Genomic DNA, 25,712 nt, shown 5'->3' with positions numbered 1-25,712 from the left:
AGACCCCTCTACTCCCTATCTACTCCTAATCTACCCTCCCTTGCAGTGTAATCTGGGAGTGGCTGCAGATGTGACCTGGGATGCAGTCCTCACGTGCCATATCAAGAGAAGACTCAACAGAAACACCCTTGAGCCAAAATTTCAGTCTCTCACTCAAGAAAATAATTTTCAATGTGTCTCCTGGTTAATGTGAAAATTGGAGTAATGGACTCAGCTTCTGGTTCATTCTTGGTGACCTGGCCGAAACTTTCCCTCTATGTGATTTAGGATTTCTGGAAGGTGGGGGCCAGTGTTCTTCAGAATTCAGCTTGGGTTGAGATGTTCCTCTCTTCCTCCTCAGCTTAGTGAGTCTCCAGACTTTGCTGCAGAAAAGTAAATGGGAAAGAAGATCATATTCTCAGAAAAGCTCTCCAGGGAATGTGAGACTAATTAAAATAAAATTCCAGCTCCTCTTCATTTTCTAATCTCTGGGAGCTCCTCCTCCTCTTTAACACATACGAGGTCATCCAATACTTTTTTCCTCCATTATACCAAGAGACTTTAACAGAGTAGCCTGAATTTGTCTGGCCTTGTGAAATATACCACACACATGCACGCACGCACGCACGCACGCACACACACTGCCCACACAAACTGAGGTCAGTTCAGCTTTCATTGGTGCAATGCTGTGGTACAGGACTCAGATACAAGAAGCTCTTTGTTGAATGTACATCTCAGACTGTGTCCCTGAATGTGCTAATGGACACACTTCCCTCTTCACACTGTTCTGCCATATGTTTAGCCTGTGTACATTGGAAATGAACACATTTACAACCAGGAAAAGATGGGCTCTTGGGAAAGTGAGCTTCCCTCAGATGAACTCGGAGGGGTGGTGCAGGAAGGAGGGGTTGGAAGCTAGCTCCTCTTCAGTCAGACTCCTTGCAGAGTTCTTAATTCTCTTGGTGTTTCCTCCTTTCGAATTAGGTGCTTCCCATGGAAGGGCCTTTACTTGGGTCTCAGGAACTCACAAGCCATCTGCTTATTATTGAAATTGAATTACCCTCAACTTGTTGACTTTCACATCAACAAGTTTAGTTTAGGAAGAAACAGTGGCATGTTTAGGAGAGAAAAAAGGAGAAGAAGATGAAAGTCAGATCTCTGGATCAGCGGTGGAGGTGAGGGAAAAGTGGAAGAGATCCTCCAGGGAGAATGAGATGTGCAATGTTCTGCTTGAGGCAGGACCCATAATAGAGCCTGGCAACACTTTACTCAGTTAAGGCACTTTCTGAAGAGCAAATCTCTGCTGTGTCCCAGTGTGGATTGCATGTCCCAGACCCAAAAAGCTATTAAAGCATAAAAACATGTTCTAAAGAACAGACAATGTGGGTACAGATTTCTCATTGTGCCAGTATTATTTTCTTAGTTGCTGTAATTTTAAAATTTGTGTTTTAAAGCTCAAGCTAATAAGCATCTGTTCCCTGGTGTGAAAAGAAACTGTTCATAATTGATTAATATCACACGAATCCTGTAATTGCTGGAGGCTAGAGCTATGTAAAATCCTACCTTCCTATTGTTTTGTCTTTAAAGAACAAAAACAAAAACCTTGTCGTATAGACAAGGGTAGCCAATATTGTCTCTTTCAGTGAGAAAAAGCAAAGCTGGTTTGGGTGAGGTACTTTACGCACTAATTAGTGGCAGTAGCAGGTTTCCTTGTTTTTAATCCAGAAGCTGTTTACAGTGGATTCTTCTCTGCTCTATTTAAAAACCTAACAAGCCCCCTTTAACCATTTTGCATTGTGGGATGTTTCAAACAAAATGTTAAATTGCTACCACAAGAGGAAGATTTGTTAAAATACAAAACTCCTTAGAATTGCAGTAATCCCCTCATTCTTGCAAGAATGTAAACAGGACATCAGTTCAGGGAACATTTGCCCATGGAAAAGTCTCCTCTGAGCAAGAAACTTCACCCACTGCATGGTAGCAATGGGCATCATTTAATCGGCTCTAGACATTCCCATCTCAAACTGAGCTCCCCTGTCCTTGAAAGAGTGGAAAGATACATTAAAGTGGGAGATTAATAAGCAAATTTCAGGTTAACGCTGCAGGCAGGCCATCCTAAGGAGAAATGTTTAGAGGAATTTATTATCAGACTTCCATGTAACATATTCATTCATTCAAGTAGGCACTTTTAAATGCCTACCTTACGTCAGACCTGACATAATATCTTACCTGGATAGCAAGTTTGTTTAGAAGTCATACTCTTTGCCATCTAGAATCACACTCTCTATGCTCAGCTCAAACCCCATCTCTTCCAGGAAGCCTTCTAAGATTTCTCCCATGGTTGTGCCCAACCAGGACACCCATAAAACAGCATTGTTCTGTGCTGTCCTGAACTGGGTACATCTTTCTCCCCAACAAGTGTTAGTTCCTTGAAAAAAGGGTCTCTATCTTATCTCTGCATCACTGAGATAGTCTTTCCTAATCTACTCTTTAAAATGAGATTTAAGGCACTGAAAACCGGGTTATCTCTCACTCACACTGAGATCTAAACCACTTTGGTGTGAATACATGGGAAGCAGCCTTCTCCTCCTTGGCTACTGATAGTGTCTGGATTCAGTATTCAATGAAGGTCGTACCAACGATGTAGGTTGGGAAGGAAGTGGATGGGTCCATCTGGATAATCTGGGTGCCATGCAGGAAACATCAGACTGGTTAATTTGGAGGAATAGGAGCTGAATTATCCAAACAATTGTGTAGATGCAGCCTTTGCTGGCAAAGCCATTTTCCCCACCTCTGTATCAAATATGCTTTAGAGATTTGGGAGTTGACACCGCATCCAGATATAGTGGGAGAGAAATGGAGAACATTCACATTTTGCTCTACAGTTGCCAGCCTTGAGGCATCCAAGCTTATTTCCTACTAAAGTAACTTATACTATTTCCCAGTGGGAAGAGTTTGGTGTAGGAATCATTACATCTTCCCTCTCTTGTTTCTGCCCAGGTAGTCACAGGGGAAAGAATACCTAGCCTCGCCAACCCCATACAGCCAATTTTATTGAAATCTAAGATTTTGCATGAGATCTGCACATGTTAATGACTTGTGATGAAGAGATTTTCATTTTTAAATCAGGGATTCAGAAATTCCCTTCCTTCCTTGTGATGCCAATTATTTTCATGTGGGCCTTTCAGGGAAGAATCTTTAAAAGTTTCAATCTTTTAATGCAAAGAGTCCCCCAAGCAGGCAGAATACATCCTGTCAGAGCCAAATGTCAGGCCAGAAGAACCTGTGCTTCGAGTCACTTGGCAAATGCACAGAGTTTAACAAGCTCTATTTTTTCCCTTAAAAATACACAAAACTCACTTAACATAATTCATAGTAACCCTTTCTTATTTCAAATATTTCATTTAAGTTCCTTAAATTGTTGCCCTGCCCAATTAGGGGGGAAAAATCTGCTTTCATTTTAAGAAGCAAAATATAAAGTTTCTAAAAGTAAGGATAGCTGAAAAGTTTTTTCCCCTCTTAAACTGACATTCAGAAAAAATAAATTTCTATATTCATTTACTTCTGATGTGAGAGCAGCAATGCCACCTTTGTTCAAAGAAAGTTTTTGAAATGATACAAATCTCTATGTGCTTGTTTCTAGAATTAATACCTATCTGTTCACTGTAGCGGTGGGATTTTCTACTAGGGGAATCCGCATTGGGAGAAGTATCCCCGCCTTGGGAGCATTTAAGGAAATTTTAATATCCAAACAAAAGCAGTATTACCATCACTACCCACTCCCTCCCTTCGAGGAAAAACAATTAATAATTTGCATATGCTCATGACACAAATTAAAGACAAAGGGCCCCTCACAGGCCGTGGGCACTACACACCACTCCGCAGGCTGCAGAGTCCCAGCGCCGAACGGTTGTAGCTTCCGAATGAATAGCATTAAGCTGCACCACTAAAGCGAGGTGTTCTAGGCCCTCTGGCCCATTCCCATCAGAGAATCGAGTTTCCCCAATCAGAAACATCTCCAATCTTTCCGTAAGATTTTAGGGGGAAAAAAAGAACATATAGTTCCAAGGGGGGAAAAATACATATATACTTTGCCCTTTTTATTTTAATAGCCAAACATTGTAATGCTAGCTAAATAGAAATTCTTGTCTGTTAATAGGTTCCTTTAGTTTGTAATAAATAGGAATGCTAATGACTAAAATTTAGTATTTGGTATGCATTAGCTTTTGTGAGCTTTTCTTTACCGTCCTCATTGACATGCAATATGGCAAGCTTCCTTTGAAACATATTTATAAAATAACTACAGTATAATTAAACCAACAAAGCCATCTTTTAAGTAAGCTTAATAGCACAGGTTTTTTTTTCACCTCCGTAAAATTTACTTTAAAAAAGAAAAATAGTTATGCCTGAATCCCACTGTATATTTTATTCTGTGCATCTAATATTTCCTTTGCATCTACAATCTATGCATATCTAATTCTTTCTGACAACTATGATTATTAATAAAGTGCTTGTGAAAGATATGCTTCATAGCTTCTTCAACAAGAATAATGTTTTTTTGTTAATGGAAATTGTAACATATCTTGACAGATACAATATATAAGATGTGCTTTTTTCTTAATTGTTAATATTGCTGTGCTGAATACACAAGGAGCAGATCAACAGATATGGCAGGTAATAATCAGAGTGGATGCCATTTTATACAATGTAACTAAAAATATTTTAATGATATAAAAGCAATAGATAAATAAAAGCAATTATGTTTAATTTTGCTTTTGGTGTGCCGGCAATTTTTGGTTGTTGCTGCTGTTGCCAGTGCGTTCAGTAGAGTAGGAAGCTGGAAGCGCAAAGCAACCGGACCGAGGCGGCTCTGCCTTCTTGCAGCCTAAGGGTCCTGCAAGCCGCCCTTTCTCTCTCCGCAGCTTCAGCGATCCAGGCTCGCAGGGCCCGGCTGAATGTTAATTTGGGATACACAGGAGCTCAAGTTCACTGAGTTTTCCGCAGTTTTGCAAATCCTTTTCCCTCTCCCTATGCCTCGCGGTTTAAGACCACGCGATTTCCCAAAAAGAAAAACTCAAAAGATACCAGGCGCCGGGCTGGAGTCACTTAGAGCCAGCTCTGGCTGCTCCTCCGCTTCCCCGACCCCGGCCGCCGCTCGGCCCTGCCCCTCGCGCCTCGCCCCCTTCTCCAGAAACTCCGTCCTCACCGCCTTGCCCTCAACCCACCCCCCGCGTGGAGAATAAACACAGTTGACATCACTCTTATAATCTTTATTTAAAACTGTTTCCAAGGTTACAAATTGCCGAGCCTCGTATGCAACAGGTTCCTCCGAAGCGGTATCATTACAGATTAACTGTAATGTGTAGGATTAGAATAAAAGCATAAGGGATTAGGTAAAGGGCGACGCTCGAGACATAACTATGCCCGAGCGCATCTCGACTGAGTCAGCCGAGGGAAACCGGGAAGGCGCAGGGTGTCAGGGCGCCATGGCGCCGCCAAGCCGGACTCGGTTCCTCCGCTCCCGCTCCCAGCCCCGGCCCCAGAGCGGTCAGGACGGCGGCGCTGGAAGGGCCAACGCGGCCGAAGGTTTTGCAGCCAGGCTTCCCGGGCATCAGGGGCTAGGGACGGGTCCCCGGAACTGGGGAAGATGAGGGGCTGAGAGGCCGTGGAGGCGGAAGGCGCGGGCACGCCACGGCCCGGCTGGGAGCTTCGGGAGCGCCGCGCCCGGGACGCAGTCTCCGAGCGGTATGAAGCGCAGGGAAGGCGGCGAGGGAACCCGCACACCCGCACGGGGCACCGGATTTGTCCATGTGGCTGACACTGCCTTCAAGGCCCAGGGGTGATGGGGCCCTTCCGGGCGTCCTCCTCACCCCCACTCCGCCGCGCCTCCCCTGTCCGGCTGGGGCTGGAGACAGCGGCAGGGGATGGGCAGCCGCGCAGGCCGCCCGCATCCTTCCGAGCCCAGGCCTCGGGCCTTCGCCGCCCGCCCAGGCCGTGCGCCCTATTGGACCACCTTCCCGCCGGCCTTCGCCTGCCCCTCTCGCGCCAGGAAGGCCCTGGAGCTCCCTCTCCCCTCACACCGCTTCCTGCAGGGCCAGGGCTCGCCGTGCTGGCCCCATTTGGACTCAGGCCTGCCCTGGGCCACGGCCTCGGGCCGCTGACGCAGCCCCGAGGGCTGTTTGCGTGTCGGAGTGGAGGGCGCGGGGCTGGAAAAACAAACAGGGCCGGGGCGCGGAGGCTCGAGGTGGGGGCCGAGGGGGCTGGAAGGAAGTGCGCAGTGTGGCGAAAGCGCGAACAAAGCCCTCTCGGGAGCCTCGTCACCCCTCGGTGACCCCAGGCCCGTCCCGCTGAGCCGCGGGGCTCCCGGGCCTCGCCTCCGAGCAGGCCGCACCGCTCGGTGGGCGAACACCAGGCCTCCGCGGCCGCCCGGGCCCGTGCTCCCCTCGGTCCCCACAGGCCGAGCCCACAGCCCGCCCCGAAGGCGCGAGGGACAGCGCGGCCGGCGGTGGAGCCTCACCCAGCCACGGAGCCCACAGAGCGAGACTGAGGAGGACTCCATGTTATTGTCCGTCGGGAAACCGGGCTACTCTGGGGCGCGCTGGAGCCACCACTCTGCCAGCAGCCGGGGAAGGGCCGATAGGGCTCCCAAGTGGACGGAAGTGGGCGACCAACTTCGCCGCGACTCCTGCTTCCTAAAGAAGGGCCTTGGTTGAGGAGGCGGCGGGAGGGGACTGTTGCAAACAGCTGTTCCTCATACATATTTCATTACACAATCAGATAATGCGTCCCACCACCTTCTCAATTATTCACAGATAAACATTTTCAAGACGTTTTGACATCTGTCTTAGTGCCTGCTATTAATTTAGTAATCACTGTAGTTAAAAATGTATGGGATTTTTGCCGTCGGAGCACCTCCTATCCGGCGCGCGGGCCCAGTGTGGGACTGTGGCTGGGAGCCCGGGCCCTCCGGGAGTGAAGATACCTTTGGAGGTGAGACGGCCTCTATAGCGCGTTGACACTGTTGATGGAAGGGATTAAAGGAGTATCAGGTTATTTTAATTTATTGTTGAAGATGATGACTGCCCCCACCCCCACCCGCATACCCTCCTCACTTTCCCACCCCAACCCTAGACCCGACAACACGGTTCAGCCCTTTGCCCCGGGCAGCGGAAATGGTTAGCTTCATCTAGGAGTTTGTGCTGAGGAAGGCGCAGGCAACCCTAGTCGGCGTAGACAGAGAGAACCGCACGCAATCACTGAGCACGATTTCTCCCAACAAAAAAACTAACAATAATAGCGACCCACGCTCAAGAGGTCTCAAACCTCCGAAGTTTTGCCCCAAGCCTTGTGGCCCTGGCAGAAGTGACAAGGGCATTTGGGAAAGAAAGACAGAGAAAAATAAACTCGCTCCAGTGGCTGTACACGGGGCATTTGGGGCTATGAGAAAACGAGTTGCTTTTCTGCTTGAGTGATAAATGTTGCAACAGGCATAGCTATGTAGACGCAAACAGTTTTTAAAACCAGAGAAGCGGAGTTTGAAGAACCTTGTAAGGCTGAAAATAATAGCAAACATTTCCAACTTCAGGATGTTGTGATTGTTGGGAAAACTCTAGATAAATTACCCACACGGGGGAAATACTCAAAGGTAAACGAGTTTGTGTTCTGAATCTCAGCTGCCGGGAATGAAAGTTACACTTTGAGTTTGAGAGTGATGTCTATTTGTTTCTCTTCCTTCTGTCACAGTCTCTTTCCCAGGTGAGTTAGCAGGTGGACTTTGATTTTTAAAACAAGGAATTTGGGAACAAGGAAAAACAAATCTGGTGAAAGAAAATGGCCCTGGAAGAAACTGCCCTTCCAACGAAGATTTAAGTGACTCCAAAGTGATTTTCACTCTTTATTGTTCAAAATATCCACAGGAACAAACTCGCTAAAATGTCCAGGAATTAACTATCTAGAAAAAGAGAAGGACATAGTGTTTGCCCCCAAAAGAGAAGAAATTCACACCCCCATACTCTTCTGTTTCTAGGACAACTACATCTGCAGAAACATGTCCTCTTGTGGTGTTTTCCGGGTGGTTCATTTCTTCTTCACAAAGTGGACCCTCCTCTGCCCCTTGGAGGGTGGTCATCCGAGTTGCTGGCCCAGAAAGTCCTTTTCTTCCACCTTCTTTGTCTAAATGAATCTTCTCGGACTTACATTCCACTTTCAGATGAGAGAGGGAGGCTCAGAAGATGTGCTCAAAAGAGAGAAAGTTGAGAAGGGAGGTGAAGTGGAAGTGAGGGCACCCCTGCTCCCAGGGAGGCTGCCTCTGCTGCAGGAAACCCGGAGGTGGCCACTAGAACTGGTTAGGCCAAGGGAGCTCACAGTAAAAACAAGCCTATGTAGAGTAGTTTCTCAGGCCTTGCCCAAGAGCCACTCTGGAAACCCCTCTCTGCAACCCCCCACCTCTGCCCTGGACACGGTGCTCAGCCAGAGACCGGACAGCAGGGGGTGAGGACTTCCCAATATATCACACAAAAAAAATTTAAAATGACCTATGTAATTTGGTTGACTCTTAAGTGTGTTCTTTTGCAAATATATTTGACATACAGGGTACTGGGGTGGAGATGGGGGCAGGAGGGTGTGGATCCGTGTGAATGATCAAGTTTAGGATAAGAAGGGTGAAAGGGGCAAAATAAGGGCCCTTCAGCTTCTCAGGGCATGGTTAGAGCTAAATGTTCCTATTAAGAATTATGAATCTCCCAGCAGTGAGTGAGAACTTGCATGCGCTCCACCCAAATCCTTTTTCAGAATGCAAACCCCTAGGTCAAAAATAATAAATAAACAATAAAAACAATCTCGGTCAAAATGAATCTTTCCTGGATTGTCCTTTTCTGGGTATCTCCAACAGAGCTGAGAGGAAGGCTAAAAGGTTGGCTCTGGGTGGATAAGGCCTTGGTTCTTTCTAGTGGCCAGGACTTGACCTGAAACCTTTCCCCCAGTCGGCTCAACAAAGTTTCTCCCTCCGAGCCAACGTCCCTCTAGCAGGAAGCCCCCTTGGCCTTGCAGCCTGCGTCCTCATTCTGCGAACTCTCCCCGTTCGCGGCTTCCTGTACATCTGCCCTTGTGGTTGGGGTCACTCCTCGCGGGCACTGTGGTTTTTGTCTGCATCTGGACAACTGGGTGTGCACCCGTTCATTCAAATAATTATGCCTGTGGACACTTTATTCCTCAAATTCCTCTATTAGTGTTCCTTTAATTCTCCGATGTGTATTCGGGTACAATTGCCTGTACGTTCCAGGCATAGTCAGGTGACTCAGCTTGAGTCTGAGCTCAAACGTGCGCGACCCCATGTCTGCATGGGGAGGAGGAGGTGTACACGTGCAAATGCGGGACTTTGGGTGGAGTGTGAGGTTGATATGGCTTTCGGTCCCAGGGCGCTCTAGGCCCCTCTTAAATACTTTCATCTGCCCAATTTCTTAACCTTTCAGGACAAGGAGGGAGACCCTCCGCGATCCTGCGCCCTGCCACCCTTTGGGAAGGATAGGACCATCATCTAGGACGTCTCCCGGTGGACTGTGGCTGGGCTGGGCTGAATGGGCGGGCGGAGGTCTCCAGGTCTCCTCCTTGCTCTCGATTGCCCCCATCACCCAAGCCACCTCGAGGTCGAGTGCGCCCTGGGGCTCTGTCTGGGGAGGTCATGGCGTCTCGAGGCGAATGATATGCACGTTTTGGGGCAAAACTCTCCTAGGCCTCCCAGGAGCAGCTGTATTTGTAACTTGGAATTGGCCTGGGCCCGCCTCCCTTGGCCCCTCCTCCAGCCCCTACCTCAACAGGCAGCGCTCAGCGGGCTGCCAGAGTGCGCTTCCCGGACCACCCCCAAGCACCCTGGGACCTCACCACCCCTCAGGGTCCCTGGGGCATCCTAGGGGCCTGGATCTGGAAGAATGGGGGCCAACAAGAGTGGCCAGGGCTCTCCTGGGGGCGGTTTTGCCATGTATTCCTCCGCTAGAATTAGCCTTTCGGGGCCGCGCGCCTACAGGTTTCAGAGGCCAGCGGGAACGCTGGCCACGGGTGTGTGGGGGTGAGGGGTGTGGTGTGTGTGCACGTGTTCGCGCGCGACTGGAAGCGGTTCCTTGTGCATTTCTAGAATCTTGTAGATGTGTTTTCTCGTGAGAATGATGCGGACTTACCGCTAACTTCAGGTCAGTTTGTTTGGAAAGGGAGAATGTCAGTCCGATGGTCGGTGGTTGTGTCTCTCATGAGCATTCGTACGTACAGAGTGAGGCCACCTCCCCTCCCCCATGCAGTCTCCCAGACCTGGTCAGAGGACCCAGGCCCCAGGTCGCTGAGGCCCTTGCTGTGCGCCCTGGTGCTCTGATCCTAAAGCCTAAGCTACGCCGTGCCCACTTAGGGTCAGGGTGGAAAGCCTACGCGGGAAAGGGGGACCTGGAGAGCTACCCCCACGTCCATGGCAGGGTGGAGTCCCGACCTTGGCATATTGGGCCTACCCACTTGGCATCTCCCTGCCCCGACCCCGTCTGGGATCCGTATTGGCAGTGCCAAGGGAGGGAGGAATGGTAAGGGAGTTGGGTCGGTACAGGACGGAAGTGAAGATGGAAAGAGAGAAAAAATAAACAAAACTAGGTAGGGACAAGGAGATGGGTGAGGCTAGGGTAGGGGTGGAGTTGGTGCTGCCTTGGAGAACAGCGGCTTTTCACCCTGCTATAGGGAGTTGTGTTTGGCTGAGCTGCCCCCCCGCCAATAAAGCTAATGATGTAGTAATTTAGGAGGGGAAGAGGGGCTGGGCAAAAGGAGAGAGGGGAGAGGATGGGGAAATGCGCGCCCCAAGAGCGAAAGCAAACAGCTGTGGAGGCGCTGCCCGCGACTCAGGCTTCCCAACAGGTTAGCTATACTGGGATCCACCCGGCATTTCGCAGGAAGGGGTGGGGGGAAGACAGAGCGAGAGGGGGAGAGAGCCTCACAAGAGGACAGAGGGAGGGAGGGAAAGAGAGCTGGGAGCCAGAGAGCGCACCGCGCGGCTTAAAAGGAGAGACTTACTAATGAATATTTATCCGCCGCTGCTCGGTGCTCCCGGCTTCCCTTACCTTTCTGCAGGTAAGATCCTCCCTGTGCCCCAGCCCCGGGGGCCCTCCTAGCTCCTCAATCGGGGTGCCTGTGGCTGGGCGGGAGGGCTCTCCGTCAGTAGGGGTGGGAGGGCGGCTCTATTCTGCGTTCACTCTGGGTGCCCGGGCATGCGACCCTGCACGACTAGGAACCGCGTGCGTGGGCTCCTTGTGTGGAATGAGCGTGAGCATGTAAGAGTGTGTTTGTGTGTGTATGCGAGAGAGAGACAGACTATGCGCCCGCAAGCAAGCGCGCCTGTTTCTGGCGCGCTCTGGAAACATTTTCCGACTTTTCACTCGGACGCCCTGGATTTCTCGCCTTTGCCTTTCTCTGCTTCCCCTCCCCCTTCTCTCGCCCTCCCCTCCCCCACCCCGGTCTACCCCACCCTACCCCACTCCTACCCCGGCTGCTGAGGCGCTCTTCTGCCGGCTATTGTACGGCTGGCGCGGGCTCCCCTGGGCCGCATCCCAGGCCTCTCATACAAGATGAATAGTTCTGTTTCCGCCGTAAACCCCCACACAAAGGCTGCCCGGCCACCGGGTCCCCTGTCCCCCTTCCTGGGGACTTCGGCTTTTGAGGTGCTGCGGCGCGTTGTTTCTCCCTCCCTCAGGGCGCCAGGGCCCAGACCAAGGAGCTAAGAGTGATCGAGACTTGGGGGTACCGGGTGGAACTCCTTGGGGGCCGCCCGCCAGGCTTCCTGGGCTGCAACTCGGAGCCCAGAGACCCCCAGGGGAAGGGCGCCTCTTCCCCCACCACCACCCCAGCCTTCGCCTGCGGGAGGAGCACGGGGAACCCGGCCCAGCCGAGGGGGAAAGAGGGAGGGGAAAAGGAAGAAGGTCGGGGTGGGGCTGACCTTATAACCAGAATTCTTTAAACGGACTTACCCGGCCACCTGTTGAGAATCCATGTGGGGTCGGCAGGCTCCGGAGTTGCGCAAGGTGGACACACAAAACCAAAAGCCGGAGTTGGAAAAAGAAAATTCTTTTTCTCACCGGCCGTCAGGCTCTCAGCTCCGCGCTAGGATCGGGTGGCTGTACAACCAAGATCGACTTTACCCTGTCCCCCAACGCCCCCCTCATCCCACTGCTCCACGGCTGGGAGGCTCGGGACTCAGAGCTCGCGGACTTGGCGCTCAGGGCCAGCACCAGCAGCTCGGCTTAAGCCGGGGCAGGCTCTCTAAGCCCTGCTCAGAAGTCAAGAGCAGCAGCTCTGCTGCTCCTCGCCGCCTTTCATGCCGCGGCCGCTCCTTATTCTTGTGCCTCGGCCTCTCCCGGCCCCCTCGGACAAAACCCCCAGAGCCCGGCCACTCTCTTCCCGCTAAATCCCCTTCGGGGTCAGTGCTCTACCAGCACCGGGCCGCGCGCCTCTCCTGCCAGCCGTGTGGCTCTTAAAGAGCTGCACCCCTCCTCCGCCCTGCGCGATCCCCCGACCCCCGCCTCCCCTCCCCTCTCCTCCGGATCTAGCCCCCCACGCCGACGCCTGAGGTCCCTGCTGCCCCGACCGATGCCTGCGGACTCCCAGCCCCCTCCCCTCGCCTCCTCCCCTGAGCAGCCGGTGGGCCTGGCCTCGAGGCCACAGGGCTGAGTTCTACCCTCGCCTCAGGTCCCCTTTCTCACCAGCAGCGCCCACCCCTCTCTTCCCCGCCCCTACTTTAGCCCTCTGGGTCGATCAAGGCCCGGGCACCGCCTGTGCCCAGCTCAGAGGTGATGCCTAAAGATTGCCAGTTTAGGGTTAATTTAGGGGGTTATGGGATGGGAAATGGGGCAGGGCACGCTAGTGGAGCTAGGGAGAGAAAAAGGAAGAGGAGCAAACGAGATGCCCTTGGAGGGCCCTCCGTATCCCAGGGCCTACCTGGCCTTTTGGCTCCTTCCCACGACCTCCAGAGATGCTCACGCTGGCATGGGGTCCTGAGGTTACCAACCTGACCAGGCCCACTGTATGTCTGAAGGATCCTGGGCATGTTTGTGTTTGTGTGTTGGGGGATGGGGTCCAGAAAGTCCTGAATGTGGATCTGGAGCAGCCTGCTTCCCAAGCCCAGAGCATTAATTCCCCCCAAAAGTAACCCTTAAGGGCCCAAGAGCTGTGTATGCAAGGAGGGAGTGAAGGACCTTGACCTCCAACCGCTCCAGGAAAAGGGCATCAGAGGAGAGGAGAGACAGGAAGGGAAGGAAGGCTACTCGTCCTGAGCACTGAAGCACAGTTTCTAAGAGGGTGTCTTAAATTTACGGGCCAGCCATGTCAGCTGCCCCACTAAGAAAAGGTGAAGTAGATGACTGCTTTGGTTTCCCTTGCTTCCAGAGCTCTGGCTCTCTGCCTCTCTGCCAGGCTGCCAGGCCAGACTTGCAGGGTGGTCCTGCCTATAGTACTTTTTTTGCTAGGCCTCCCTGGCACTAGAAGCCAAAGAAGGGATACCTCTGTTGAGAGGGAGTGCAGGACAGGCTGTGGTCCCCTGCCTTCCCTACTGCCCCTTGTCATAACATGTGACTGGGCTCTGTGAATGGTGGAGGCAATGATGGGTTAGGGAGGGGAGCTGCCCACCCTTTCTCAAATCCAAGTCCTGGCACACCAGGTCTGGCTGTTCAGAAGGGGAACCTTGGGAAGAAGTGTGTGGCCTCTAGGTAGTGGAAGCCAAGGAAACTTGAGGTGATAGGAGGATGGAAGGCTGACCCTCAGCCACCCCATTAGTCCAGATGCACCTTTAAGGAACTGGAGTGATTGATTTGCAATTGGTCCTCTTGGGAGAGGTTGACAGTGCATTCCCTGGGCTGGATCCTTAGACAGCAAAAGCCTCTCCCGCCACCAGCCACCCTCCCCGCACTTCCCCCAACCGGTACGGCTCTCACCTCCCAAGTCTCCCGCCCCTCTTTCTTGGGGCTGGGTCACTGCAGGCATCTAGGCTGGGTTTGTGCCCATCTTCCTGGGCCTGGCAGTGGGAGGTGCCGTGGTTCAAGACAGAGTCAAACTTCCCTTGTTTGAGAATGTGGGGGGTGGGGGTGGTGGAAGGGCCTTTAGAGGGCGGCGGGGCTCATTAGGCGGAGCAGGGTGCGGAGAGGTGCGCGCCGCCGGCCCCTGAGGCCGCCTTTGAGCCGTCGGGGCGGCTTCATTAAGCTGCGCTAACAAGGCGTACAAATGCCGAGCCCAGCAGCTTTCTTGCAATGCCCGGCCTTAGCAGGGCGCCGGACTAATGAGGGTCACTCAAAGGGGCTGATCAAATATTCAAATTTCCCCGCACGCCAGGAACTTTTATGCATGGAGAAAGTTGAGGCAACTGAGCTGTGTTTACTGTCCGGGGCGACAATTGCTTGGAGCGCCAGTCCCCGGAGGCTAAGGCGGGGGGCGGGGGTGCGGGGAGGGAGCAGTTGTTGTTGTTGTTTTTCAAAGGAAAGTAATCGGGGTCCTTGAAGGGCTTCGCTGCCTCCCCGCCTGCGTGCTGCGCTCCCCTGCGCCCTCCCAGGCCGCCCGCGCCAAGCGCCTCAGTTTGCAGCTTGCGGGGAGGCCCAGACTATGGGCCACCCGGCCAGCCCCCGCCTCCCGACATCCTGGGAGCCGGAAGGGGCGTTGCCCCCCAGGGCAAACCTTCCCCCGGCCTCCTGGGTCGACTGTTTAGAGCCAAGCAAGGCCAAGTGGGTGCAGCTGCCCCAACCCTCCGGATCCTCCTCTCCCGGAGGCCTGCAGACCCGTTGGCTTTCCCTGTAACCCAAAACAAGGAGAGAGTGGGAGGTCTCTCGGGCGTTTTCCAGATGTGGTTTAGACTTTCCCAGTGCTGGGATTGCGGCTGACATTTGTAAATAAATGCCAGTAGGTCCGGGTACAAGGAGAACACTCTCTAAACCCCAAAGACATCTTTTCTCCCTGCCCCACCTGAAGGGATCTTTTCGATCCCCGAGGCCAGGATTGAAGCGGGGATGATGGCAGCAAATTTGTTCTGCACAGGTGACCCGGCCTGTACGGGCGCCAAGTCCCAGATCCCGCAGAGTGGCCAGAGAGCAGAGAAGAGACGTAGGGGATCTGCAAGCTGACCTATCCACCCGAGACTCTCCGCTCTGAGCGACCCAGGGTGCAGGCACCCTCCACACGCCACCTTCTCTAGCAGTCCCCCAGGGTGCCTTCCCAGTCCTCGCACTGCCCTAGAAGTTGCTTGGTTCCCAGACCAGCGAGGAAGGCGGCGTGGGCCCTGGAACCCAAGGTCCCTCTGCTTCTGCTCCACTCCCCAGTGCCCAGCGCCGAGGAATTTGGGAGGGGAAGCTCTGGCGCTCCACAGCCCAGCTTCCCACCCGAACACACACTCAGAACCCCTCGACTGAGACCCTATGGAGCCTGCGCCCACAGCCCGGCCAGGAGCCAGTACGGCCCTCCGCTCTGGGACCAGCCGCCCCGCCTCCCTGCCCTGCTCTGCGGACTCTCAACTTACCGGCTCCAGGCGGCGAGAGTAGTGCTTCAGGCCAGAGTCGAGAGGCGCTGGCGGCGGCTGGACCGCGAGGTGGGCTCGGTGGGCGGCGCCGAGCTCGGCTCTGCTGGGAGGCGCGGACAGCGCGGGATGCCACCCGCCCCACCGGGTCCCGGCGCACAAAGCTACACGCCTGGCTGCAGCCCTCTGCCCTGCTTGGCGCTCCGGAGCCGCGGTCACCACCCGAGCAGGCGGGGTGCGGCGGGGCGGCAGGCTCTGGGGCAGAGGCTAGGGGGGGGCAGTGGGGGTGTCGCCAGAGTCTCAGCCCCACTTGCCTCAGTTCTCCCTGAGTGGCGATGGTTTTTGATTTCAGCGCTTTCGCAGAGCCCGCAGCACCTGCCCAGCCTCCCTCCGGGGCTGGCCCAGCAGTGGCAGGGAGAGGCCAGGTCGCCCCCACCCGGAGGCGGGGGTTTCGGGGACGGGGAGGGGACTGACCGGGTTCACCCGCCCGCCCGGCGCCTGGGTCCCTGGCTCCGGGGGATGCAGTTTCGGGGTCACGAGCTGCTTTCAAAAAGTTGAACACAATATTCGGAAACCCACCCGTAGGAATTCTCCCCCCACACGCGGCACAATACCCACTCCCCTCCCCTTTTTCATTCCTTCCTCCCCCGCTTCCTCCTCCTGCCCCTTCCCCCTCCCACCCTTCAGCCTATAATCCTTCCCCTACGAGAGAAAGGGATCGGGAAGAAAACATGAAGTGTCTGTTTTTGAGTCCCAACCTTTGGGCTCTTTCTGGGCCCTCAGTGAACGACCGCCCAGAGCTTCTCAGCTGCATTGGAGGAGGACTCATGGCCGGGAGGGGAGGAAATATATGTGGAGTGGAGAGAGCACTGAAATGGGGCTTGGCAGGAGTGGAGAGAGCACTGAAATGGGGCTTGGCAGGTCTTCCCTTTGGAGGAATATTTTTCTGCCCCAGTCGTCGTGTTTAAGACCTGCTACCTCACGGCTGCCTCTGGCTAAGTGAGCCAGTATTGGCCCCTCGCCGGTCCCAGGGCCTCCCTGCCGCCGGAAGCCTCCAAGGAGGCTTGCACTTGCCGGCTTGCTCTTCCCCTCGGCCCTCAGAGGCCTGGCACTGCGGGAGTCAAGGCCTAAGCAGGGCTCCAGCTCGGAGTTTAGGGGCTGGGACACTCGCAGCCCCAGTCACGTTAGGTTTCCCATTTAAATTCTCTCTCAACCTCTCTTTCTCTCTTCCCTCATTGAGATCACCAAAGTGGTGTGGACCCGGCGCCTTGCCCCCAGATCTGCATCGGAATGCAGAAAAGATCTTTTTTAAAAAAAAAAAAAAGTTTTGAATTCCTCAATGATTTTTCTTCTGGAAAGGCAGCTTAGGATAATTATTTCAGCTTTATTGAGGGCAGATTAGTTGAAGTCTGGGCGCTGCGTTTCAATACGCGTTGTACACGGGCCGACAATGTGGTCATTGTTGGCTACTGTGTGTGAATCTATTCAACATATACACTTTTTAACACCAAACCGAGTCCTGTCTAAATATACACAGCGCTCAGGGAAAGACGTCTCTGACCCCGACAAATCTGCGTAAATCACACTTCCATAGTTACAGAAGCCTCACAAAGGGAGGCCCGGCTCAAGATGCTGATTACATCTTCTTAAAAGCAACATACCTAAGAATAAATACCCATGCCTGGCCTGGGGGCTGTAGTGGCCAGAGACAGAGAGGGCCCTCTGTGTTCTATGGGCCTTTTGGGGTGTGTTTTAGGCTTTCAATGTTACTTTCCCTAGAGAAATTAGGCAGTTTTAAAATAATAATGGTAATTATTATTATTTTACAATACGAGCAAACAAGCAATTTCAGGCCTTATTCACTTCATCCGGGTGGCTGGCCTCCAAAGTTTGAGTGCCCTCTGGGGCTGGCAGGCAGGACCAGAGATCCTTCTGTTGTGTGGTGAGGAGTGGGCATCTGTGGGACTTTTCCGGGTCCAGAGGGCTCTTGGGCTTCTCGGCTCCCGCAGCTCCTCCACCACTCCTCACAGAGGCTGCTGAATTCTGGGAGGAAACAAAGAGTTGAGTTGCTTCTTAAGATGGAAAGAACTGTACTGTTTGGACTATTATTTTAAAATGGGTGGTGGGGGAAATCGAGGCTCCTTGGCTGGGGAGGGAGTAAAGAGAAGCCTAACTGATGAAGAGGGAGCTGAGGTGAATGTGGTCCATGGGCACCGATGGGGGAGGCAAGAGCGGCCTCCAGCACCCTGGGAACTGGGCTTAGGCTCCCTGGCGCCAGATACCCTCGGAATCCGGGATCCCTGGCTGGCGCCACGGCCCGCTGGGCCAAGGTCGGTGCTTGGTGGGCCCCATGATCTCATCTCTCCTTTCTTCCTTGCCACTATTAGTGCTCACATAGGCAGAAAGAGGCGACCCGACGTGCAAACCATGTGCAAACCGCGCCCGCTGGGCTGGTCAGCCGTCTTTCCTTGCCCGCCGACCTGGCCTATGTGGAGCCTGGGGGACCCTCTTGCCTCCCAACAAAATCCCCGCTCTAATTGCACATCCCATTCAACAACTCTGTGCCCAGGGCTTTTCGAATTTCTGGATCAACTTCTTTGGGGAAAAGGGAAGAAGGCGGCTCAGAGACAGCGATAGAGAAAAGAAGAGAGAGAGGAAGAAGAGAGAAGAGAGAAGAGAGAGAGGGGAAGTAGCGAGATTAAGAGTTGCAAAGATAAAAAAAATTCTCTTTATCCCCCCCTTCTCCCTCCTTCCCTGCTCTCCCCCTCCCCCCGCCCTCTGGCTAAGTGGTAAAACCGTCCTTACGTTCTCGGTATTGATTGGCAGGGCTGACAGTGATTGGCAGTGGTTGCCGTGGCAACGCCACAACGACACGCCACAGACCAATAGAAAAGCGAAACAAAATGTTTCAATGCTGCACTCACTGTGGATTTAGGGGAGATATTATGAGGCTGTTGTCATTAGGGCGATTGCGGTGGAATCGCTGAATCTTGACTCGGCGGTGGTTGGCTCTCCCTCTCCTCTCTCCCTCTCTCTCTCCGTCTCGGGTTCTCTCTCTGCGCGCGCGCACCGGGCCGCTCTCCTTCCTCCCTCTCTATGTGGCTGCGCGGGTGTGTGTGTGTGTGGATGTGTGTGGGGTGTGGGTGTCCTTTACGCCCTTCCTCCTCCCCCTCCTCCTCCTCCTGCTCCCCCCTCCTTTCCTTCTTCTCCTCCCCCCTCTCCTCTCCCTCCTCCTGGTCCTCATCGCCCCTCTCCTCCTCTTCCTCCCCTCTCTCTTCCTCTCCCTGAATTTTCTCCTCTCCTCTCAGGTCAGTCCATGGTATTCCGCTCCCCCCTAGACCTCTATTCCTCCCACTTCTTGTTGCCAAACTTCGCCGATTCTCACCACCGCTCCATACTTCTGGCGAGTAGCGGCGGCGGGAACGGTGCGGGAGGCGGCGGCGGCGCGGGAGGCGGCAGCGGCGGAGGGAACGGTGCGGGAGGCGGCGGTGCTGGCGGAGCAGGCGGCGGCGGCGGCGGCTCCAGGGCCCCCCCGGAAGAGTTGTCCATGTTCCAGCTGCCCACCCTCAACTTCTCGCCGGAGCAGGTGGCCAGCGTCTGTGAGACGCTGGAGGAGACGGGCGACATCGAGCGGCTGGGCCGCTTCCTCTGGTCGCTGCCCGTGGCCCCCGGGGCGTGCGAGGCCATCAACAAACACGAGTCGATCCTGCGCGCGCGCGCCGTGGTCGCCTTCCACACGGGCAACTTCCGAGACCTCTACCACATCCTCGAGAACCACAAGTTCACCAAGGAGTCTCACGGCAAGCTGCAGGCCATGTGGCTCGAGGCGCACTACCAGGAGGCCGAGAAGCTGCGCGGCCGCCCACTCGGCCCGGTGGACAAGTACCGCGTGCGCAAGAAGTTCCCGCTGCCACGCACCATCTGGGACGGCGAGCAGAAGACGCATTGCTTCAAGGAGCGGACTCGGAGCCTGCTGCGGGAGTGGTACCTGCAGGACCCCTACCCCAACCCCAGCAAGAAACGCGAACTGGCGCAGGCCACCGGCCTCACTCCCACACAAGTAGGCAACTGGTTTAAGAACCGGCGGCAGCGCGACCGCGCCGCGGCGGCCAAGAACAGGTTAGTGTCGGGGCCCGCGGCCTGGCTACAGCCTCAAAGGCCTGGGAAGGGGAGAGGGGTTGAGAAGGGGCTAGTGGAGCGGCCGCTGAGCGTCAGGGAAGCCGTGATTCCTGGCCAGTTGGAGAAAGTTTCCGCTTGTCCTGGGCGCGCGGAAGAGGGGGCGGGCGGGCTGTGGGTGTATTGATTGCTTTGACCAAGAGGGGCTTTCGTCAGGGCGGAGAGTGTGTGCTTGCGACCCGAGTGCCCGCAGCCCCTGATTCCGGCCCCTGGGAGCCTTAGCCCTGCGCTGCACCCGTGCCTGCCTCCTCAGCCCTGTCGCCAGCTCGGCAATCCTCTGGAGCCTGGAGACAGGGAGGGAAGGAAAGCACTCCTTGCCATCTGGTTCTTATTTCTGTGCATTGCAAAACCCCGAGAGAAATCCAGGAGCGTCAGAGAGAGGAAAGTTAACCTGGGTCCCTATCACAAGGGGAAAAGGCCGGAGGCCACTGCACAGCGGGCCTGTTTCCCGCAACGCTGCACTTTGCCTAACCGGGAGCAGGAGAGCCGGGCTGGGAGCGGAGAGGCCTAGTGTGTGTGCGTGTGCATGTGTGTGTGCACGCGCGTGTGCATGTACTCACCCTCCTGCCCCAGCCACGGAGAATGCCTTTGGTCCTCTAAGTTGGGAAGCGGGCAGGAGCAGCCTCGTTGCTGGCAAGTTGGCCACAAAGTCACAAAATTGTATAGGGCTTGACCAACATCACAGGAGTTGGGCCTGGGGGAAGGAGAAAAAGAACCAGAGGGAAAGAAGTGGATAGGGGAAAGGAGTGGGGGGAGAAGGGAGAAGGAAGAGAGGAACTTGGGTGAAAGCCCTGATGTGGAGCCTTGTCTCTATCCAGCCAGGAAGGCCCAGGGCCTGGTGTACCTCAGGGAGCAGGACCCCCAGCTGCTGACAGCTGCCTGTGGGTGGGGGGTGGGTGTGAGTTTCTGGAGGTGTGTTCGAGTTTAGGCGGCGGGGACCTGAGCCCATGGCCCTCTCACCCCTGCTGTGGAGCTCACTTTTCGTCTGATGAGGGGAGCGCCCAGGGTCAAGCCAAGGCCTCCTTGTGGAGATAATTCCAGACACCAGGTCCAGGCAGAAGGTTCCCGGTGGAGGAAAGGGGCAGCTGGAGACTGCTTTGTGCTCCTCTCTTGCCTTCTCTTTTGCCCCTTTGCTGTCTCCCTGCTCTTTCCCCACTTTTCCACCGCCAGCTTTCTTATTTTCTCTACCCTCGGTCCTGCGCTCTGCGCTGGGATCCAGAGAGCAAAGTATACGGTTCTACCCGGAGACGGGCCGGCCAGTGAGGAACCCGCAGCTCCGGGTGTGTGTTTGAGGGATCAGGGACGGGGTTACTGAGGGAACTCGACCGGTCGCGGGGTAGCCGGCTCAGTCTGAAGAGCCCCAGGGACTGCGGAGGGAAGAAGCGCCTGGCTCTCCTCCGACTTCTGCTGCTCCAGGGCTTGCAGTATTTTGCCGCTTGCACCCAGGCCTCCCTAGACGGCCGGGCTCGGGTTCTGCCTCTCCTCCGAGGCCAGTCTCTATCTGAGAAGACTTGGGACGCTCCCGAAAGCGGAGTCGGGAGCGGCGGCTCGGGGGAGCCGGGTGGCGGTCCTCTGTGTCAGGGCGGGCGCGGCTCTCTTTCTCCCGCAGGCTCCAGCACCAGGCCATTGGACCGAGCGGCATGCGCTCGCTGGCCGAGCCCGGCTGCCCCACGCACGGCTCGGCAGAGTCGCCGTCCACGGCGGCCAGCCCGACCACCAGCGTGTCCAGCCTGACGGAGCGCGCGGACACCGGCACCTCCATCCTCTCGGTAACCTCCAGCGACTCGGAATGTGATGTATGATAGCCAAGGCCGCCCTCCTCCCCCTCCTTCCCCTCCTCCCCCACTCCTTCCCCTCCTCCTCCTAGCCCTCCTCCTCTTCCTCCTCTTCCTTCTCCTCCTCCATCCCCAGAACAAACCGAAATCAGGATACCCAACCATACACACATACAAGTCCACACACACTCCCACCCCAGCCAAAAATATATTAAAAAACAAGAAAATAACAAATTAACCACAAACTATCAACAACCCCCAACCACCATCTACCACTACGGCCACCCCAAAGGACCCCGACGCCAACAGACAGTCAAACGCTGATGTTGCGGGCAGACAACATAAAAGAGGTGACAATTGTATACTTTCTAGGACAAGCACGGCTTCTCCTTTCGGTTCCCATGGACCCGGCACCCCACCTGCATGACGATTTATTTGTATCTGGGAAAATATTCTCTCTAGTTAAAAATGATTTAAAGAGTCGACTATACAAAAACCAATCACCACCACGAGGACAAGAGGACAAAAGCAAAACAGACAAAAAGAAAAAAAAAATCGCCATCTCCGTTCCGAATTTGTTAAAAAAAAAAAGAGGGGGGGGGGAAGAACTCCTGGAGAGGGAAATAGCAAATGTTTCTCGCCTTTTGTTGCTCTCTCTCTCTTTTTTTCTCTCACTCTCTCTCTTTCTCTTCCTCTCTCTGTTTTTAAGTCCAAGTATTGGTCAAACAAAATGCAATCTTCTGTTTTTTGTTCAGCAGACAATCATTTTCTTCGTAAGCACCTTTTTCTCTCCACTCTGTCACTGCCTGTGTGGGTACTGGTTATAAATGTGGAAAAAGAATAGTTATGACTGTAACAGATTTTTATTTTTATTTCAAAATTTTATATGAATTATGTATATCTTAATGATCGGTCATTTTCCCAGTTTGTAATATATGTGTAGAAATTGCCTGTATATGATATTGCTTTTTTCTCCTCTCCCTTTCTCTTTCTCTCTTGTCCCTCTCTCTGTCTTCCTCCCTGCTCACCTGTCTCTTTTCTTTTTGGGATTCTCCTCCCACTCAGTGCTCCTGGTGTCGTCTTGGCAGTCAAGAAGAGGCATGGTGGCCTGGGTTAGGAAGAGGGACCCCATCGCTAGCAAAAGCGGAGAGTGAGATTGTAGTATTCTTATGCAAAAGCTATTTCCAGTATTTCTTAGCAGCTTCAGAGGTATCTCTCACTCCCTGTAGGGCGCTTTTACTGTTATCTTAAACTGCGTGTTTATCTATATGTAAAAACTTTCTAAAGCAAATACAGTATTCTCCATTTTCTTATCACTCCCAGAGACTGGTGTTTTTGTCCGCCCCTGGCCCGTAGCCGCGGGGTGCTCGGCCTTCACTTCCACTGCTGCTCACCTGAGCTGGGGCAGAATTTCAAGGCTGGATGTCAGCCTTTTTTTTTTTTTTTCTTCCCCCAAGGGCATTGGGAAGATCAGAACAGACCCTCCGGAAAGGAGCCAAAGCTGGATCCTGAGCAAAAAAGCAAAGAGGGTTCGAGGGTTGGGAGCGGGAGGCTACCGCCAGCTTCTTCAGAGTGAGATGCCAGACTCACTTCACCGCAGTATGCATTCAGCCGGAATTGTAGCCTGCCAAGACCCTGTGGGTCTTTGGGGGTGTGCTGGGCGTCTTTCAGTTGTTGTTGCTTTGTTTTTTAAAAGAAGAAACATACAAGGTCGCCAAACCCCAGCATCCATCCCGAGTAGAGCTGACAGGTTTTGTCGTCTTTTCTGGGGGTGGGGTGGGGGCAGGGGACAGTGGCCTGAGTGGGGAAGGCAGGAGGAGTGAGGGAAGAGGCCTCTTGAGAGTTTAGGGCCTGGAATCAGGATGGACTCCCCTCCTTACCTCCTGAGTGTGTGTCTATGTGACAGTGTGATTTGCCTTACGACTCTCTGTCTCCCTGAAATTTCCTTCCATCTTTGGGGTTCAGCTGGAACCTCTTGAGCCCCTAAGACATTTCAGAGTTGGTTTACATTTTAAAATGAAAACCAAAAAATCACCACCTCTTACTAACCATGTTCCCACTGGCCCCAGGCCTCCAAGCCCTGGGCAGGGCCCCCACAATCCCCTGGGATGGCTTGGCTGGCCGTGCCTCTGCCGCTCTGGGCCAGGGTGGCCTGCACCCAAGGAGGAGCAAAAGAGGTAATTTCAGAAAACTTGCCTTTACTTGAAAGGCCAATTTCCAAAGCATGGAGAATTAGGGGGGAAACGTGCCTGGAATTTTGCGTCCATTTCCAAACTAATTTTGACTTCCGATTTCCTTTTGTCCCCATCCCCAGCAGCTCCAGGGGGTTTAGGAGGGCCAGGCTGGGCAGAGAGGCTGTCTGGCCCAGAGGTGCCCTGAGTGTTCCAGTGGGACCTTGCATGTCCGGGGCGTGCATTTGGCAGACAGGGAAGGTTCCTGAGCGCGCCCCTACTTAGAACCAGAGCATCCAGCTGACCTTCAGAGCTCCCAAGTTCTGTGGCCTGGCACATGGTGTCAGAATCTCTGTGTGTGTTCACTGCTTGGGAAAATGTTCCTTGTCCTGCCACATTTCAGGCAATATTGACCCAGGTGGTAGGAATTTGGGAAAAGGACTGCCTGGATTCTACCCAACTTGAGCCTCTGTTCTGGGATGAGGAGCTCTGTCACCCACCTTTGCTTTTAGATAATCAGTCACATACTTCACACAGAGCTTGGGCCTAGAAGCCCAAAGAAGTGCCTGCCTCAGTGGGGAGAGTCTGGATGGACCCTGCTCAGCCAACTGACCAGAACTGACGGATGAAAGGCAAGAAGTGGCACTGCTGGAGGGTGACTCCTGGAAGGGCCTGCCTAGATAGAGGACATCAGGGAGCAGGTGCCTCTTTGTCTAAGGGACAGGAGACAAGCATGGAAGTTAAGATGATTTCCTATCTCAACACACAGTGCAGAGAAAGCAGATTTGGGGCATCCAGTGCCCACTCCTTCTGCATTGCAGGAAACTGTCCATCAGACTCCACAGCAGCCTTTAGTTTGGAGGGCCTGGGCCTTACTGCGTGTCAGCAGCCTGTTGTCTGTCTATCCTGCTATCTATCATGTATCACACTCTCATCTCCTGTGTTTCCATCCAGGTCTGCACGAATACCAATACTCTATGCTTTGTACTTTCTGACCTTGCATATAGGTTCCCTGCAGGAAAGATGCGTGTGTGTTGTGGGTGTGTATATGTGTGCAATTCTGGATGCTGGGCTTTCAACACTCAGTCAAGGTCTGCATACAAAAGGTTATGTGTGTGTGATGTTTGGTATAAATGTGTGTACAGTGCATTGGTGTGTGTCCAGTATGTTTTCATGTATATTGCATAACATAGGTATTGGTGTATGGCTTAGGCAGTTTCCCTGTCCTTATTTCTGCAAGGAGTGCATATTGGGGGGCTCCAATACACCTACAGGGTACTTGGGCATGTGTCTTGTGGGTCTTGGTTCTAGTGTAGACATACGTGGGTTCCCTTGTTCTAGGCTCTCCCTAGATATGACTGCCAGGCTGCCCACCTCTAACAGGCCTTCCTGTCCCTTTAAGACACAAGGGATCTCAATGGGTATTCATCAGCTAGAGGGCAGAGGGGGATTGGGCTCTTTGGCTATCCCAGTCCATCCTTTATTCTGTTTGATTTACTGGGGATATTATGGTTGATTTGGCCTCTGCTCCTTTAAACATTGGAGTGAGAGAACAGAGGCCCCTTTCTGGCCAGATCTTGCCTTTTACCAGCTGCTGGCCTAGTCTCTTTCTGGGTCCCTCAAAGCCCTGGCCAAAGCGGTCAACACCCTACAGGCCACTCAGACAGAGCTTGAGGGCAAGGCCAGGCTGAAGTTCCACCTGCAGAAAAGCCATCTCAGTCACTGTGCACAGCCCCCACCTCCTGGGAATGTCGCAGGTTGTGCCTCGGCCAGGAGAATGTGTGCATTGGTGTGTGCTCTCTCGTAGGTCTTGTGAGCCTGGGTCAGGCCCAATATGCAGGCCTAAGTGCTAACCATCTGTCCCCTATGTCTGGGCCATGCAGCAGCCAGTAGGCTGGCTTCTCTGCTTCTGGCCTTCCAGTGAGTCCTCACCCACTACCCTGCACGCAGCACACTTCTGCCTGGCATCCCAGCGGAGTGCTCTGGCTCGGAGACTCCCTGCGTGCTTAAGCCTCCTGTGTACCTGAGTCACCTACCCTAAGTTTCGAGAGGCTTGAGGAATAATAGCTAACTTGGCTGTTTTCTCAAAGAAAAATA

General features: G+C 53.8%; 2 protein-coding genes across 2 annotated transcripts; one reads left to right on the top strand and one right to left on the bottom strand.

Moving 5' to 3' along the window:
* Positions 1–5,459: 5,459 nt before the first annotated feature.
* Positions 5,460–15,973, bottom strand: LOC144333607 (uncharacterized). The gene is made up of 2 exons (XM_077958713.1): positions 15,497–15,973; positions 5,460–12,116 (listed from the first exon to the last, which is right to left on the bottom strand). The coding sequence occupies exon 2, from the start codon at positions 6,536–6,538 to the stop codon at positions 5,981–5,983; it is 558 nt and encodes a 185-aa protein (XP_077814839.1). The 5' UTR covers positions 6,539–12,116; positions 15,497–15,973; the 3' UTR covers positions 5,460–5,980.
* A 2,436-nt stretch (positions 15,974–18,409) lies between these two features.
* On the top strand, positions 18,410–22,761 carry SIX3 (SIX homeobox 3). Its single transcript, XM_015112276.3, has 2 exons — positions 18,410–19,612; positions 21,279–22,761. Exons 1-2 carry the CDS (start codon positions 18,810–18,812, stop codon positions 21,469–21,471), a joined length of 996 nt encoding a protein of 331 aa, XP_014967762.2. The 5' UTR covers positions 18,410–18,809; the 3' UTR covers positions 21,472–22,761.
* The last annotated feature ends 2,951 nt before the right edge of the window (positions 22,762–25,712 follow it).

This window comes from Macaca mulatta, chromosome 13 (genome assembly GCF_049350105.2).
Source record: "Macaca mulatta isolate MMU2019108-1 chromosome 13, T2T-MMU8v2.0, whole genome shotgun sequence".
NCBI lineage: Eukaryota > Metazoa > Chordata > Mammalia > Primates > Cercopithecidae > Macaca > Macaca mulatta.
The sequence above is the reverse complement of the archived record's forward strand: the minus strand, read 5'-3'. Positions and strand labels throughout refer to the sequence as shown.

Excerpts from the sequence above, each read along its gene's own strand:
- SIX3 (XM_015112276.3), top strand. The coding sequence starts at position 18,810 with ATGGTATTCCGCTCCCCCCTAGACCTCTATTCCTCCCACTTCTTGTTG. Across the intron at positions 19,613-21,278 it reads GCCGCGGCGGCCAAGAACAG|GCTCCAGCACCAGGCCATTG; the intron begins GTTAGTGTCGGG and ends TTTCTCCCGCAG.
- LOC144333607 (XM_077958713.1), bottom strand. The coding sequence starts at position 6,538 with ATGGAGTCCTCCTCAGTCTCGCTCTGTGGGCTCCGTGGCTGGGTGAGG.